Below are 15,324 nucleotides of genomic sequence, written 5' to 3' on the forward strand. Positions count from 1 at the left end.
TACTTTTCAGCCAAAAAAGTTTACTGAATTGAATAACATTACTTTAAAAAGAGCCAAATGAAAAAAAAAAAATCCTTTTCTGTTGGCCAGCAAACAATTTTTGGACAACGTCCTAAATATTTTCAACACAAAAATTAGCGAAATTAATCAACGAAGTTTCGACATCGTCGGATGTCATTGTCAAGTACATGTGTATTTTGCCACCTCATGCGCATAACTGTGGATCTATTTGTAATGCAAAAACTAACCTACACATTAACTTCACAATGACTTCTGACGATGTCGAAACGTCGTTTATTAATGTCGCAAATTTTTGTGTTTACAATATTCACTCGAGCCTAACTTATTCAAAGTCCTAAATCTTTAAAATTAATTCCAATTCTTAGTTTCAGTTTATTATATTACCGCGTCCACTTGGACCTGTGAGCGCAACGGTACTTTATATGAGGTGTTACATGAAGTACGTAGCGTAGTACATCACAACAGCGAATAAAACTATCATAGCAGAGAAGAGACCTAATTGAACTTTTATAAAAACATGAAGGCCTTCATCTATGTGGGCGATTCTCTTGTTGGTGGCGTCAAGCTGTAAAATAAATAAATAAAACGCAAAGGTCACCACAAACGCAACATAAGCTTTACCTTTGGCAAGACGGTCATGCAAAGCAGGAAAGTCCAGGGGGAAGGTCTAGGAAAGCAGGCTGGACCAGTTTAACCTGAGATCGGGCGCTATTGCTTTGAAGAGCATGATCACAGGCTAGGGCTAGTTGTAATGGAGAAACATGCTATAAAATCCTCAACATCATCTGGAATTCGTCGGACAAACCTTACTTTCAGTTTCGGCAAGAGAGAAAGCTAACAAATAATAATGATAATAATCACTGAGGACATTCTTTGTCAATGTCATTGTTTATACATAAGCGCAAAATTAAAGCAACTTGTAACAACAAACAGATTAAGAGCACGCAAAATTTAGTCCCAGTGACAAAGAAATCGGTCTAATTAAACCTGATTGAAACAATGCAATCAAAAGTTGCAACAATTAGCCATAGATACACAAACATCCGCAAGTTTTTGTCTTTTCCGAAGAAAAGCATCTTGTTCGATATTTATAACAATCACAAAGAACTTTTAAGTCCAGCAGGCAGGAATCTAGCCTGCGAACTCAGACGTATTTCCGGCTGTCACTTGATTCCGCCGAAAAATAACGTCTGCGAACCCGAGCCAGGAGACGATTTCTGTGACGTAATGACTTTTGTTTCTCCTTGGCCAATCAGATTCCATGATAGAATGAAACTCGAGTGCTCCTCGCAGCGAATACCTCGCGCAGTAGTTCTGGGGTTATTTGAGCTAAACTGTGATTGGCTTAGAATTCCTACGTCACAGAAATCGTTTTCTGGCTCGGGTTCGCAGACGTTATTTTTCGGCGGAACCAAGTGAAAGCCCAAAATACGTCTGCGTTTGCAGGCTAGCAGGAATCTCGAGCAGACATCTTTTCTTGTATGCACTCGTTCATAACGCACAAACCTTTTTCTCCACATCATTGAGCTGTCGTTGAAGTGACTGAATGCTGTCAATGGCCATACTTAACGTCACTGGTTTACCTTCGGCAAGATCAGAATAATGACTGGAGAGCTGGGAATTGGACGCCAGAAATCGGCATCGAAGTCTGAGAAAATATAACACTGATGTTAGTTTTTAGTTCGTGGAGATGCGAAGCCTAACGAAAAATGTGCCAGACTCCAGCCCTGGCCGGAGGGAGTGCGTTGTGATCTCAGGTAAGACACTTTGTTCTCACGCACACACTGCCACCGTCAACACAGAAGTATATATGCGCAGAGGAGCAAGCAACTTAACAAAATGCTGAGGACTAACATGCGATAGACTGGCATGCACTTTGGGGAGAGAGCCAATAGAGAGTTAAGAGAAGTTTAATACTAATGTTTGCGGCAAACGGCAAAAATTGCCCATGATTTTGTTTGCTCTGTATCTAATGCTTAAGTCAAGAATCCAAGTCAAAAAAAGAAGAAAAAACATCTGTTAATCAAAGAAAGAAAAACAAGTATTTTAATGTTAGTGTACAAAAGGCCAAAGACAGATAGCTAAAGTTGAATTCTGCCGTTAAGGCAGGCTTGACTGACCGATGTTCAACTATGTTTGCTTTGGGTATCGTTTTCCACAATGCAGCTAGTTCACTCGGCGACTTTTCATCCTGTAGCCCAGTGGACATTACCAGGAATTTGTCTCTAATAACACTAGCAGCATGACCTGAAATGAAAACATCCTGATTTGATTTCATAATAATAATAATAATTAAACTTAAAACCTATTAAATAATTTCGCTTGCGCGCGATTGGTCTAAACGCGTCATGTGATTGAATATGCCTCAGCTAAAACTGCGCGTGTGGCGAAGAATATTTGAAGGATAATAAATACTATAGCCTCCATTTGGCCCGAGAATATGCTCGGATATTTCTCCTTGGACATTATCTGTTCCTTGAAGCTCACAATTTTCCTCCAGCTACGCTCTCGGAAAACTGTTCGCGTCTCGGAACAAATAATGCTCGCGGACAAATATCGGAGCATATATTCGCGCCAACTGGAGGGTATTTAACAAATTGACGGTCAGTTTTTTATGCCTCTGTCCTCTTATTGATGATAAATTGGGTCATAACATAAACTTTTAGGTCATAAACTTTGACAATGTTATGACGAAATTTATCATCAATGAGGACAGACGCATAAAAAAACTGACGTCAATATGTTTTTTACAATAACAAGACCCCAAAATGGTCAAATGCCGGGAATAAATGAGCGAAAAAGACGCCGTAAACTTGTCGTAAACAAAGATGACTGGATTTTATTCAAAATGACGCGAACATTGTCAATAGCTTTTCTCGCTTTTTGATTGGCTACTTAAAAAAGTCCATAAAATCTCATTGGCTAAAAAGTTGACAGTTTGACAGATGAAAGTTGAACTTGAAAGCTTGCATAAATTAACATTTTATCCGTCTGTACTCTTATTGATGATAAAAATGAGCCAATCAGCGTGCGAGAAATTAGACAGTTATTGTAAATAATTATTGCAATTTATGACGCGCAGACTTTCATGTGTGCTCAGTCGCGCACAAAAATTGCATAGAAATAATTATCATAACTTTCATCGACATAATGTATTTACTATGCTGTTCTAACGTGCCGCTTTCCGCGGTGGCGCATGGCAGTGTAAAAGGACTGCATTTTTTTCTTTCTTTCTTCCAGCAAATTAGGAATTTCATCAGTGACCGCTTAGTTTTCTCCATTCAGTCTTACCTGGCTGTAAAAACACACTGACTTCGGCAGACGAGGAAGCAGGAATCACTCCAGAGCTGGGTCGGACGCGATAACTCTCCGGTGAAGTCGTCTTGACCTGTAGCAGAGAGATTCAAGGAGTATGTGAGCAAACAAATCCAACATGAGAAAGAGAATCAGGGCAAGGGAAAAAGCTGCCAACCTGCTATTAATGGGAAACACGACTGCTGCGGGCTCTGGTCGTTTAACAGCCGAATTATAGTTCACTTATCTAGTACATCAGTATTTTATGTTAAAGGGCCACACCGGTTAAACTGGGTCTATTATATGCCTTCTCCGCACCTCATTCAGATGATCTCAATCGCGCAGTCTGATCGCTTAAACCAGGGCGGAACCAAGTATCTTCGGTCCAGACATACAGGAATATTGACCCCTTTATTAAAGTTGTTGTTCGTTATTGGACCTCTGTTTCGTCTAGGTCCACACAAACAACAACGACAGCGAAAAGAACTCGGTCAACAGTTCTAAATAGCCCCCAAAGAAATGCAAACTGATGCGTATTACTAAAAGAAAAACACCTATTTACTCTGATTTATATTTAAATAATAACATCCTGGAGTTAACATCTGAGTTTCGTAATCTTGCCTTGGTTACCAACTGTAATCTGTAATCTGTCAATCATATTGATAAAATCTCGAGTAAGGCCAACAAGATCCTAGGTCTTATAAAACTGAAGAACCTGTAAAGGACTCAAGAATGTTTTTAAACTGAGAACTTTGTATCTTTCCCTGGTCAGATCGCAGCTGGAGTTTTGCACTGTCGTGTGATCACCACACACATCCAGAAATGTCACTAAGCTGGAGCGAATTCAGCGTGAAGCAACCACGTTTATTCTGAAGACTGATGTTGATTACGAGCAACGGAGAGAAAAGCTCAACCTGTTATCCTAAAAACAAAGGCGAAAAAAAAATCTGCAGAAAAAAAAGTTAAATTAACACAAGGAATGGAGCCAATTGCGAAAGTTTAAATGCAAACCTTGAAGGCGACAGCTGACAGGGTGTTGTTGGCAAGCGACAAAGATTGAAGAATTTCTCCTGTTGAAGTTGTTCCAGTAAAGACTAGTTCCTCTGACGGTCTGTAAGGAGCAACATTTTCACAGTAACAGGTTGAGTAATAACAATAATTAGATAATATATACATGTAAAATGTCGGCCCGGGGTGTAGAAATAATCTAAAAAACTGGATGTTTGGGTAAAAGAGAAATACTACAGCTAATAAAAAAGGAATAACTATAAGTGCAAGTGTGTAGGTAAAGTCGACTTGGCAGCACGTCTAGTCTAACAATTTTGACTTCTCCCAAACACACTTCGCTTCGAAAATAACCTTTATTTAAAGATCAGTAACGTTTTTTTAAGTATAATTTCAAGAAGCTTGAAAACATAGTTTAATCAGAGGTGACTGGACCTGAACCGCTTCATTCTGCAAAAAAGTACTCAATAAATAGCAGGAAGTCATCAGACAGTCTGGATGACCAGCAATGTCCTGGAGGAAAATGAATTGCAGGATCGACAAAAACGGGGTGGGGGACTTTGAAAAATGCTCGAGGATGCTCCTTGAAAAGTATCCTTTACCTTTCCCACACCCCCTCCCGGCGGGGCGACAAACATCAAAACGTAGCCATACGTTTCGTGTCGTCAAAAGGTCGATTTCTTCGCAGTCTTGTCAAGGGGATGCTCGCAAAAAGTTATAAGAATTTTTCGAAGGTTTTGCTGCCACCGGGATCTATAAGGAAGGCTATTTTGAACTTAAGTTACTTACGTGATAACAAGCAAACTTGCTGAACTCGTAAAGCCGTCCGGAGGTGCTCGTCTTTGAGACAATCTTGGCTGTACAGCTCGAAACGGGAACTTTGTGGGGTTTTCTCTCTACAAGAAATTAAAATGTTCAGTTTTCTCGACATCTTTCAAATCTACCATTCAACGGAGTTCAAAACAGTAAACAGGGTTAGATTTCTGTCACGGGAAACAAAAATCAGTTTGAATTTATTGCGAGGAGTTCGACATGATGATAGTAAATAATGATAATGGCAGTAAATGACAGAAAAAAGCAAATTCAAAAGAAATGGGCTTGAGTCGGAAATAACCGAGTCCGAAAATTACCTGTTTTGCATTTGTAGGGGAGGTAGAACTGTCTTCACCCTGGGTTGCTACTGTAGGTACATCCTCAAAAGTCACCTTGAAAAAAAACCAATATGGTCACTTCTTCAGTTCATGGCTGTTGCCCTTGATATCCGGCAATCTGTCACTTTCCTGCTCAGACTAAAGCTAACGAACTATTCAAACATTTCTTTAGCAGCGAGCTGCTTTAATCAATAACTAAAAAAAAAAATCATAAGATTGGCACTGGGGCCTGGGTGACCCTGGATGAAGTCTCACTCGCTTCAACATGGTTGCCACAAACATCACTTTTCCTTCAAAATTCCCTTACATTTCCCTGACTTTTTCCTGATAAAAAAGAAATTTCCCTGACCAAATAAATGCAAACTGTCAGATGTAGTAGCGGCTTCAAGCCTCCCATTACAGCCGCCCTTTCCCGGGGGGGGGGGGGGGCACTGCCATATATGGGCTATATAGGTATGTGCCACTGTGAAGGGTATGGTTTTCAAGCAGTTTACTCTAGGATAGGGTATATAAATCAGAGCGTTTGGGTCTAGAATAGGGTATAATTTTTCACAAAACTGACTAGTTGGTTGAAGATTTTATCTAGACTGAGGAAATCAGGAATTGTCACTCAAAAATATAAAAAAATCAAATCAGCAAGTTTAAATTTACGCAAATCAGCCTCAACAGTGTCGATAGATGGGGGTGGGGGGGTTTGGGGAGTTTACTCTAATATAGGGTAGCAAAATTCAGCTGAACTAGCTCTGGTATAGGCTAAGGGTTCCAGGGTCCCAGTGGCACACCCCCACCCAGAAATTCCCAAAGTATCCCCCTCCCCCCGGGCCCTTTCCTCTTGTTCATTAAGACTGATAAGTTTTCAACAAATTTTACTTCTTCATTAAGGAAAAAATACCGTTGAGATCACATTGACCCCAAATGTTTCTTCAATGGTATTAAATCTGCCGTGTTAAATTATTTCAATTTTCCCTGACTTTTCTTCAAAATGTCAATTTCCCTGACTCATGATAACTGGCTTTTCCCTGACCTTGAAGAATTTTCCCTGGCCATTTCCTGACCTGTGGCAACCCTGTTTAAGACTGGATGACCTTCAGGTGCCAGCCTGGTGTTAAGTCCAGGAAAATGTAACTACTATAAGGCTGGGGAATATTAACAGTTGGCAAGTACCTTTTTTGTCGGTGTTGAGGGAGCTTCTTCACGATCTTCATAAGATTGTAACAGCTGTTGATTGGACTGTGTTTCCTCACAACTGTCGTCATCAAAATCAATGCTTTGGTTTAAGGAACCATTTGCAATATGCACATCTTCTACACTGTTGATAGATCAAAGGGAAAGAGTTAGTGTTGGCATGACTTAGTAAGAATGACAACATCATCGATCAGTATGCTTTGTATCCACAGAACTAAATCATGTAGCAGGTGCTGAGTAGGAATAAAAGAGAGTGGTTTGGAGTAGTGCAACACGTAAAAAGATGATCGGCATATGGGCCGAGAGGCACAGGTATTTATCTCTGGTTTCTGTAAAATGAAGCCACTAAGAGTATTTCTACTCCCTCCTGGATGGGATGCTAATCCATCGAAGGGTTACTCCCAGCAATAAATTCACTAGTACCCATTCATACACCTGGGTGGAGAGAGGCACTCTGAAAGTAAAATAATGTCAAGTGCAACACCCGTGGTGAAGTGTTCATTACTTACACCTGCTTTCAGTTTTACGTGCATAGGCAACATCTTTTCACATGCCATCTTTTGACACATTATGTAACCTGGCCTACGTCAAAAATGTAAGCGCAACAGACTTCTTTACAGTCGAACTCGAATTTTAGTGGTGAAAGATGGATTTATTTGACATCAAACTACTTAAGGTTAGGAGTATCAAGGTCATTCCAGGAGAAATAAATTGACTGTTTTGAAGGTTTACACCTTGTGAGTATTAAAGGCAGTAATGGTCCAATTCTTCCAGAAATCACTATTGAGAGCCGATCAACTACACTAAAATCCTTTGAATTATCCAGTAAATTGGGAAACATGCAATGTCCCCAATCTTCTTTGGCCATTTGAGGTCAGTGATTATCATTCATTTGTCATTTCCTCTGCTAATAACCAGAAAAAAATTGCCAGTTTCACAGTTAAATGGTCTTTCAGCCATTTTCATAGCATGTCAAAAGATGGCCAAAAGGTGTCACCCGTGAACTAACACTGAAAGCGGGTGTAAGCCCATGCTATGCAGTCTACCAGCTTGGCTGCCAAAACAAAAGCACTTGCGTGCAAAATCTCGCCAGCTTAGTAGGCTATCTTTAGTACTTACCTATCCGTAGAGGCAACACCAAGGCTGTTCAGGGCTTCTTTTGTGGGTGGATATGAATATTCATATGGATCCTACAAAGACAAAGGTATTTTACATCAGATGTGAATCAACCAAAATTATTGTTTCAGTTCTTACTTCATCACATGACTACTATGTTCTCTGGCAGCTTTCACTTTAACCTCATGACAAGAAAACAGATGCAGTTTTACAAATCTTACTCTCTCAATCACCTTTACAGGCACGTAATGTGTGCAGAGTGCTGTCAGATTAATGAGCTTTACTTTATTTAAATAGTTATTCTTAAAGCAGTGACAAGTTCAATTACTCTTGACTGGTAAAATGTTTCAATACTTACTGTTCCACCTAATCTGATAAGAAGTTTGTTTTCATCAATTAACTCTGTAAGTTCTACTCTGCTTAAAAATCTGAAAACAACAAGATAAAATGGATATAAGTTAAACTTGATGTAATTCACAGCGCCTGTGCATTCTTGGTCAGTTATGAGGGTCACGGCATCTGAAATTCAAAAATTTAAGCATTTGCATTCCACTTTAAAAAAAACCTACCAACTACATGATGTAATTATTTGCAACAAAAAGATGAGCTGACACAAACATTAATTTCTGATCACCATACTGACACAAAGAAATCACACCCACTAAACGTAATGATAACTGGTCTGGGTAATGGCAATGATGATATACTATATACATTTAAAGAGAAACACAACACTCTTAAATTTAACAAACATGTTTCCACAGATGCGTCTGCCATCTTCAGTGTGAAATGAACATAGTGTGCGGTAGAATAAAAAAAGTGAAAAATTACAATAACAATGGTGCCCAGTAATAACTACTTAATAACCGAGAGTGAGGTCGTTACGGGAAAATCTCAAACTGAGGCCTTGCCGTATTGACCGAGCGATAGCGAGGTCAATACGGTAGGCTGAGGTTTGAGATTTTCCCGTAACGACCGAATGGTTGAGGTTGTTAAGTTGTTTATTATATGGCTCATCAATAAAGAGAAAAATCATTCGAGCAGAAGTCGTCAATTTACATCCGGCGATGCGCGCGTTTACCGATTCATTCATCGTCTCAAACCTAGGGCAAAACTACACAGTCAGCGAATTTCACCACTGTATTACGTATTCCGTTAAAAACACTCATTTCTTTACGGAAAAGTCACTGTCACAGCCTCAAAAATGTATTTTAGTATCGTGGTACCACAAGTTGATGGGGAAGTTTTTCCGACTTTTGGGGCGAAACGTCAACGCATATAGAAAAGACAGCAAGTGCTTCAAAATTGTCCAAACCAACCGTCTTTCGGTGAAAGAAGATACTAATGCTTCAGAATGGACTGCTCAAAATAAGCTTAACTCGATCTTCGCATTCGCTTTCGACAACATATCTTCGTCTTCTTCATTCTGGGATTTATGGATGAACATTTCAAGCCTTGTGAACGTCTGCAGTTATCAGAGACACTGCTACCGACAGAAACCGCCCGATTGTTTACATCTGATGATCCTGGAAGCTGATTTACACTTGCTTGTGTCAAAGCGAGGGAATCTATTTGACGAGAACTTTGATGGAGTTCAATACTTCGGTAATTGCTGTGACTAAGATGATAACTTATAAGTTTCTTTGTGGTGTTCTGCTCAGGATGCATGGCAGATCTGCCGATGGTGTTTTTTACTTAGCGATTTTAGCTTTACTTAAGACTAGGCAAACTTTGATTGTTTTTCACTAGTGCCCGCCAAGGTTACCGACTGGTAAGTCATCTATATAAATTTTATTAAAGAAATATCTCTAAACTTTTAGCTACTGATATTCTCGTACTGATTTTAATCGGCTTTCATCGCTTCAATGCGCTTGAATTTTCAGAACCGGGCTCTTCCTAATTTGCATAATCCGTAATCGGCCCGTGGGCATTACGGGAGAATAATGCCCTACAATTCAGTGACAATTAACCAATCAGAGCGCGCGTTATATCGGCCACAAGCCAAAGCCATATAATAATTACAATTAGTAGTTAGAGCGGTTTTCAATCGAGTGTCGTAAAACCAAAACCAAACCAATTACTTACCAATTAGAGACATGTATTCAGCCAATCTCAAACTGTAGTAAAACCAAAACCAAAACCAAAACCAAACTAATTGCCTAATTACTTTCAACACTCAATTGAAAACTGCTCTTACTAATACAAAAGTCAAACAGAAAGGTTTAAATTAAGGTGTTTAACACATGCATTAAGTGTTGGATTCTCCCAAAGTATGTGTAGTGCTTCTTTGATCTTGGGAGCAAACAGTGAGGCCTCATTATTATATAACTGCTTTTTGCAACAGATGGATTGATATGAGTTCTCAAGAAAATCTTTTGATCAATAGCATCCACAACAAATGTTTGAGGAGCTGCAATTTGCACATATTGCATGCTTATAATTTGAAATAATGTTGTCAAACTTCAGTGTTTAACCATGATACTGAGTGCTGTGCGATACTGCTGTACCTGATTTTATTTACAGCTTCAGGGCTCAACCATGACTTGACTATTTTCCATGCAGCTATGGCCGTGAAAAACAAAGCAAGAGAAGTCAGTACTCATAAGAAACGGTCCTTAAATCCTAGGATCCTTTGATCAGAACAGCTGTAGACAATTTTCGTTCTTAAACTAACTGGAATTAAAATTGTTCAAAACAATATCTATTTATAAAAAAAAAAAATGATACATTGAAGTCAAGCAGGGAAGCTGTCACCACATGATGGCATTCTACACTAATTAATAATATTATTATTAATAATAATAAATATTCAATAATTTTCAGTTGTTTCCAGTGTACAGCTGTTAAGTTGTAAATACTATTAATGCATACCTGATAAAATCCAGGGCAACTCCACAACCAATAACCATGCTAATAATAAATTAAAGAGAAAATTATTAATAAAAAAAATTTTGAGTAAACATTCAAAGTGACTGACAGGCAACAAAATCAAAAACATTACTCAATCAACATGATAATTTATTGTCCTATTGCAAACAAAATTCTTGGGAAACAACTCAATTAATTATAATAACCATAAATAACTACTATAAATATCTATTATCATAATAAGTGATATTGAAGAGTGAACCACAAACCTAACGTCCAAGGAAAATAATCCCTAAAACAACTAATGACAAATCTTACAAATTCCAGGTCCTACAAAACAAAGTGCACAAAATTTAGGTTACGCCATTAATAGACCTCTTTAGCTTGGGCAGTTTGTTTTCCCATTGTAGACCACATGACATTCTCTCAAGAATCTTTCTTTAATCCATCTTAAAATTATTCGTTCATATACATGCGATTATTTAAAAATTTGAAAGCAAGAATTTGCAAGAGTATCATCATGTGGTCTGCAATGGGAAAACAACCTCCCCAAGCTAAAGAGGTTTATTATAAGAACGAAAAATCAGTCCTAGAAGGCTAATTTTTTTCAAAAAAAACTTTCCTCCAAACTTGATTCTTATTCAATGAAAAAATTTAAATTCTTTGATACTAATTGACTTATACTTTAAAATATTCTCCATCCCGTATTTCAACGAAAAATATTTATAATCATAAATTTAACAGCAACTCTTATATGATTAGTTTGAAGCAGCATTAGATTCTATACAAAATAAAGTTCTTGAAATAATAATGACTGAAAATTTTATTTATTGAAATCATTAATTAATAATTAATTATCATTGATTCAAAGTATACCATGTGTGCTAGACCAGTTTCTTGCATATCAAAGATCATCGTTATTTTTCGGCCAGGAAACATTTTTGCCTGCAAACAGCAATCACACTGAGAATATTATAAATTGAAAAATGATTTCAAAATTATTTTGCAAATAGTAATAAAATAACAATATTAATCAAGCATTTAAAAGTAATAGTTATTGTGCATGCCTGAACCCATGTAATAAGTACATTGCATACTAATTAAAATAACTCACTAACAGGCTAATTCACAACATGTCATAAATTTTTGATAAAACTATTCTACTCTAAAAGGTCAGGAATTTATTAAAATAGTGCCTACTCAGCAAGGAAAGAAGAATTACGATGAAATTTCAATCAGTAGGTAAGAGTTGAAGATAAAACCTAATGAGTTTGAGAGGAATTTCAAGAATTTACTAATCCCATGGTAGCTCAAAACGACAGAAAAAAACAAGAAACAGTTTACTCACATGCCTCTCTAAGAGAAAAACAAGAAGTCTCTTTACTTCTGGATGTTGTTGAGGATCTTTTCTGTAAAGTTTTCCAGTGAAGATGACTGCAAGAAAAAAACAACAACAACTTCAGTCTTCTTATTGACACATGTATTTGAAGTAATTTCTCTTACTGACAGATTGTAACTAGGAATAATGCTGAAAATGGAAACAAAATGTTCTCACAGAGAGAAAAAGTAAATCTTTGATTTCAATGCAAGTTTGACTTGTGACTTCAATTCTACTGTAGATAGTTACCGAGAGTGTTGCCATCTTTGTCCTGATTATATGGAAAGAGGAAACCAGCCTCAAGCAATCTGCGGTCAACAGATCTCTCTGCAAGGTCTGCAAGGAGAAAGGAGAATACAGAGAGAAAGATAAAGTGAATGTACACATTATATGTGTATAAATAGACTGAAACCTTTTGCATCCAGTGGTAAAATAAGGACTGATGATGATGATGATTGATTGTTAACGCATTACTGAATATTAAATGATTTACAAAATTAACAGTTTACTAAAATTGTTGGTTTATACAATCAATTTCAATAAATAATAAAAACTAATGATTATCATTGAAATTACCATTCACTCCAAATGACTTCCTCCATTTTACGCATTCCACCTCAAAAAAGAATATTAAGTACAAAGTTTGTATTAGCCTAAAACTAGTCCTCTTACGTCTAATGAAATCAATCCCTGATCATAGTCCCTAATGTCAAAGATAGCAGCAATCCAATAGCCTGGGGTTAGTCACAGGCAAGTAAAATTTCTTGGAAAAATGTTTGAAAGATTAAATTTTAGGGGTCTAGTGAAAACAACTTTTGGGCTAGTACATACTACTTATAGCTTGTCCAAAAGGCAAGTCAGAAAATAATTTTTCTTTGTACCCTGAATGGTAACATTAGAATACAAAAAGAGATTTATCAGTTTTGGTGCACCTTAAATCACAAAATTGAGATTTATTAATTGCAGGAAATACTGCCTGGTGCAAAAGTGCCCAAAATTGCTCATGGTTCAGTTTGGGATCATGCACATCCCTACCCTTCTCCTCTCTGGACCAATGTGTACTAAAGGCATCCATAGTCGAGTATTGATCGACACCTGGATCGATACCCTCGATGGATAACCGTAATTGACCTTTGATCAACAATCAATCAATACTCGATTAAAACTCCATCGACACCTCGGTTGACTCTCACCCAACACTCAATTGACACTTGATTGACATCTTGGTCGGCTGCCAGTTGAGAGTAAACTAATTTTTGAACAATGCATATGAGTCTGTCAACAGTCGGCTGACTAATAACTGACTGTTGATTGAGTGTCGATTGAGATGTCAAATATCGAGTTGTCAATCAAATGTCAACAGAGTCAATCAATTAGGATGTCAATTGGGTGTCGATGAAGATGTCAGTCGCAGGTTGATCAAGGGTATCGATTAACACTCAACCGCAGATGCCTTTAGTTCACATGATGCTCCTCTCCTTCCCTCCCACTCTCTCTCAAAACTTCTGTCCCATATTGCATCCAGCCCAAAAATGCTGTAAAGAATGCTGAGATCTGCAAATGGGGACAAACAATCAGGAAACAGTGACAACAGCGATTCTGAGTCATTGAAAATCAGTTGTCTTATCTTGAAGATGGCAGTGTTAAAGTAAAACATTCTGGTCTCTGGTCTGATAAATTCTAAAAGAGTTGCATACAGGTGGCAAATGAGCATGGGATCTCTAGATGAAAATAATTAGTAAATCCGACATTATGTATTGATGTACATCTGAATGCATGGAAATCAGTGTGTGAAATTGGACCACAAATGGCAAGTGTCTAACCTCAAACTGCAGACATTTGCAGTAAACTTGGATGTAAAGGCCTTTAATCTCACCCACTCATCCCTTGCTAAGTGTGAGATCCTCCCTCCTCCTCCCCAACAAACCCCAAACTAGCACTCCAGTAGGGTGACCAAAACTGGCCGATTAACTGATTCTTAATAAGAGAATTTTGCCACGAATTCAACGATGAAAGCATTTCCAAACGTCTTCACAACTTACCAAGGCTGGTAACGCATCATTTACTTCCTGTTTACGAGATTTAAGAAAGCAACTCAACCAATGATCGTCATCGCGGACTCGTTTTACATCTTGCTCATGAAAATCCTGCAGGTTTGAACCTAAAATATTAAGGAATGAAAGCTTGTTATCTGTACCGTTATACTGAGTGCCGCTGAAAATGTGATTACTCTGCGACCAGTGCTTGATCAATATTTATCGGTGATAAATTAAAATAAACTATTTTAAGCTTAAAATATGCACACTTAATACACGAACGTGTTCAAAGTAGTACAAAATTATGCATTATTACATTGGTATGCATATATTTTCTTTCACGGAGAGTAAAAGAGCATTCCACTGCCTTCGCAAGATCGAAATCTCACGTTCAAACAAACAAATACTCAGGCCAAGGCAGGGTCGCAGCCAATTGGGCATGCAAAATTTAGGGTCTTACCGTTTTCATGGAAAAATCGTCGCCTGAGCTCGTTGATCCGATGTCTCTCCAATTCATTCTGATAAAAACAGAGATAAACCGGCGATATTTTACGACCACGAAATCAAAACAAAATGCAAAGTAATGTCGAACCTGTTTACCTCGTCTGCCATCTTTGAATCACGAGCGTCTTCGGTTTCTTTCGGGTTCTTAAGTCTATTCCGAACCCTTGCCGATATTTGTCCTTAGTTCCCAGGTCCCTTCCCTTAGCCGGCGAGGGCCCAGGATTTCATTCCCACGTTTGTCACGCTTTTCATCCATCTGACTATTCAGAGCTATTCAGAGCTATTCAGAGCTATTCAGAGCTATTCAGAGCTATTCAGGGGCCCGTATCTCGAATTATCCAGTAACTTTTCGGGTCCGCACGGCCCTTTTTAGGTAATCTGTATCTAAAAACAGACAGGTGCACAAACCTGAAACTTCCTGTATGAAGGGGGCCTCTCTTCATATTTAGCATATGTGAATAAAACAGGAGTCATAAGGCTTTTCCGGTGCGAAAACTCTTCGGGACCTTCGAGAAACGGGCCCCAGATCTGAAGAGCTCACCCATTGGCCTGTAGCAGCAACATAAATTTAAAGTGGAAAAGAAGAATTTCTTTCTTTTGTTTCGTAAAAAGAGCTCAGTCCTACCAACTTTATACGACGTTTTTTGCCCCCTGAAAGTAACGTAACGACCCACCGAGAGTAACGAGCCCCAAAGGCTGCTACTGTAGTTCCGAAAGTAACGAGAAACGTTTCTTTCGGAAGTTTACGGAATACACACTAGAAAAT

General features: G+C 38.2%; 1 protein-coding gene across 1 annotated transcript in view; it reads right to left on the bottom strand.

Annotated features, from left to right (window-relative positions):
* Positions 1 to 14,751, bottom strand: part of LOC110056421 (motile sperm domain-containing protein 2-like) — a 15,543-nt gene extending 792 nt beyond the window's left edge. Inside the window, exons 1-20 of the mRNA XM_089272916.1 lie at positions 14,655 to 14,751; positions 14,515 to 14,572; positions 14,061 to 14,179; positions 12,595 to 12,634; positions 12,268 to 12,354; positions 11,989 to 12,074; positions 11,517 to 11,585; positions 10,910 to 10,970; positions 10,644 to 10,682; positions 10,280 to 10,334; positions 8,131 to 8,200; positions 7,776 to 7,846; positions 6,636 to 6,780; positions 5,451 to 5,525; positions 5,110 to 5,216; positions 4,327 to 4,426; positions 3,313 to 3,409; positions 2,142 to 2,268; positions 1,528 to 1,669; positions 1 to 586 (exon numbers count right to left, since the gene is read on the bottom strand). The exon at positions 1 to 586 is cut by the window's left edge and continues 792 nt beyond it. Coding sequence (XP_089129042.1) covers positions 452 to 586; positions 1,528 to 1,669; positions 2,142 to 2,268; positions 3,313 to 3,409; positions 4,327 to 4,426; positions 5,110 to 5,216; positions 5,451 to 5,525; positions 6,636 to 6,780; positions 7,776 to 7,846; positions 8,131 to 8,200; positions 10,280 to 10,334; positions 10,644 to 10,682; positions 10,910 to 10,970; positions 11,517 to 11,585; positions 11,989 to 12,074; positions 12,268 to 12,354; positions 12,595 to 12,634; positions 14,061 to 14,179; positions 14,515 to 14,572; positions 14,655 to 14,666 — 1,695 coding nt within the window. The 5' untranslated portion in view covers positions 14,667 to 14,751 and the 3' untranslated portion in view covers positions 1 to 451. The remainder of the gene's footprint in view (positions 587 to 1,527; positions 1,670 to 2,141; positions 2,269 to 3,312; positions 3,410 to 4,326; positions 4,427 to 5,109; positions 5,217 to 5,450; positions 5,526 to 6,635; positions 6,781 to 7,775; positions 7,847 to 8,130; positions 8,201 to 10,279; positions 10,335 to 10,643; positions 10,683 to 10,909; positions 10,971 to 11,516; positions 11,586 to 11,988; positions 12,075 to 12,267; positions 12,355 to 12,594; positions 12,635 to 14,060; positions 14,180 to 14,514; positions 14,573 to 14,654) is intronic.
* Positions 14,752 to 15,324: the final 573 nt, after the last annotated feature.

This window comes from Orbicella faveolata, unplaced genomic scaffold (genome assembly GCF_042242905.1).
Source record: "Orbicella faveolata isolate gen_17 unplaced genomic scaffold, um_ofav_v1 contig_35, whole genome shotgun sequence".
NCBI lineage: Eukaryota > Metazoa > Cnidaria > Anthozoa > Scleractinia > Merulinidae > Orbicella > Orbicella faveolata.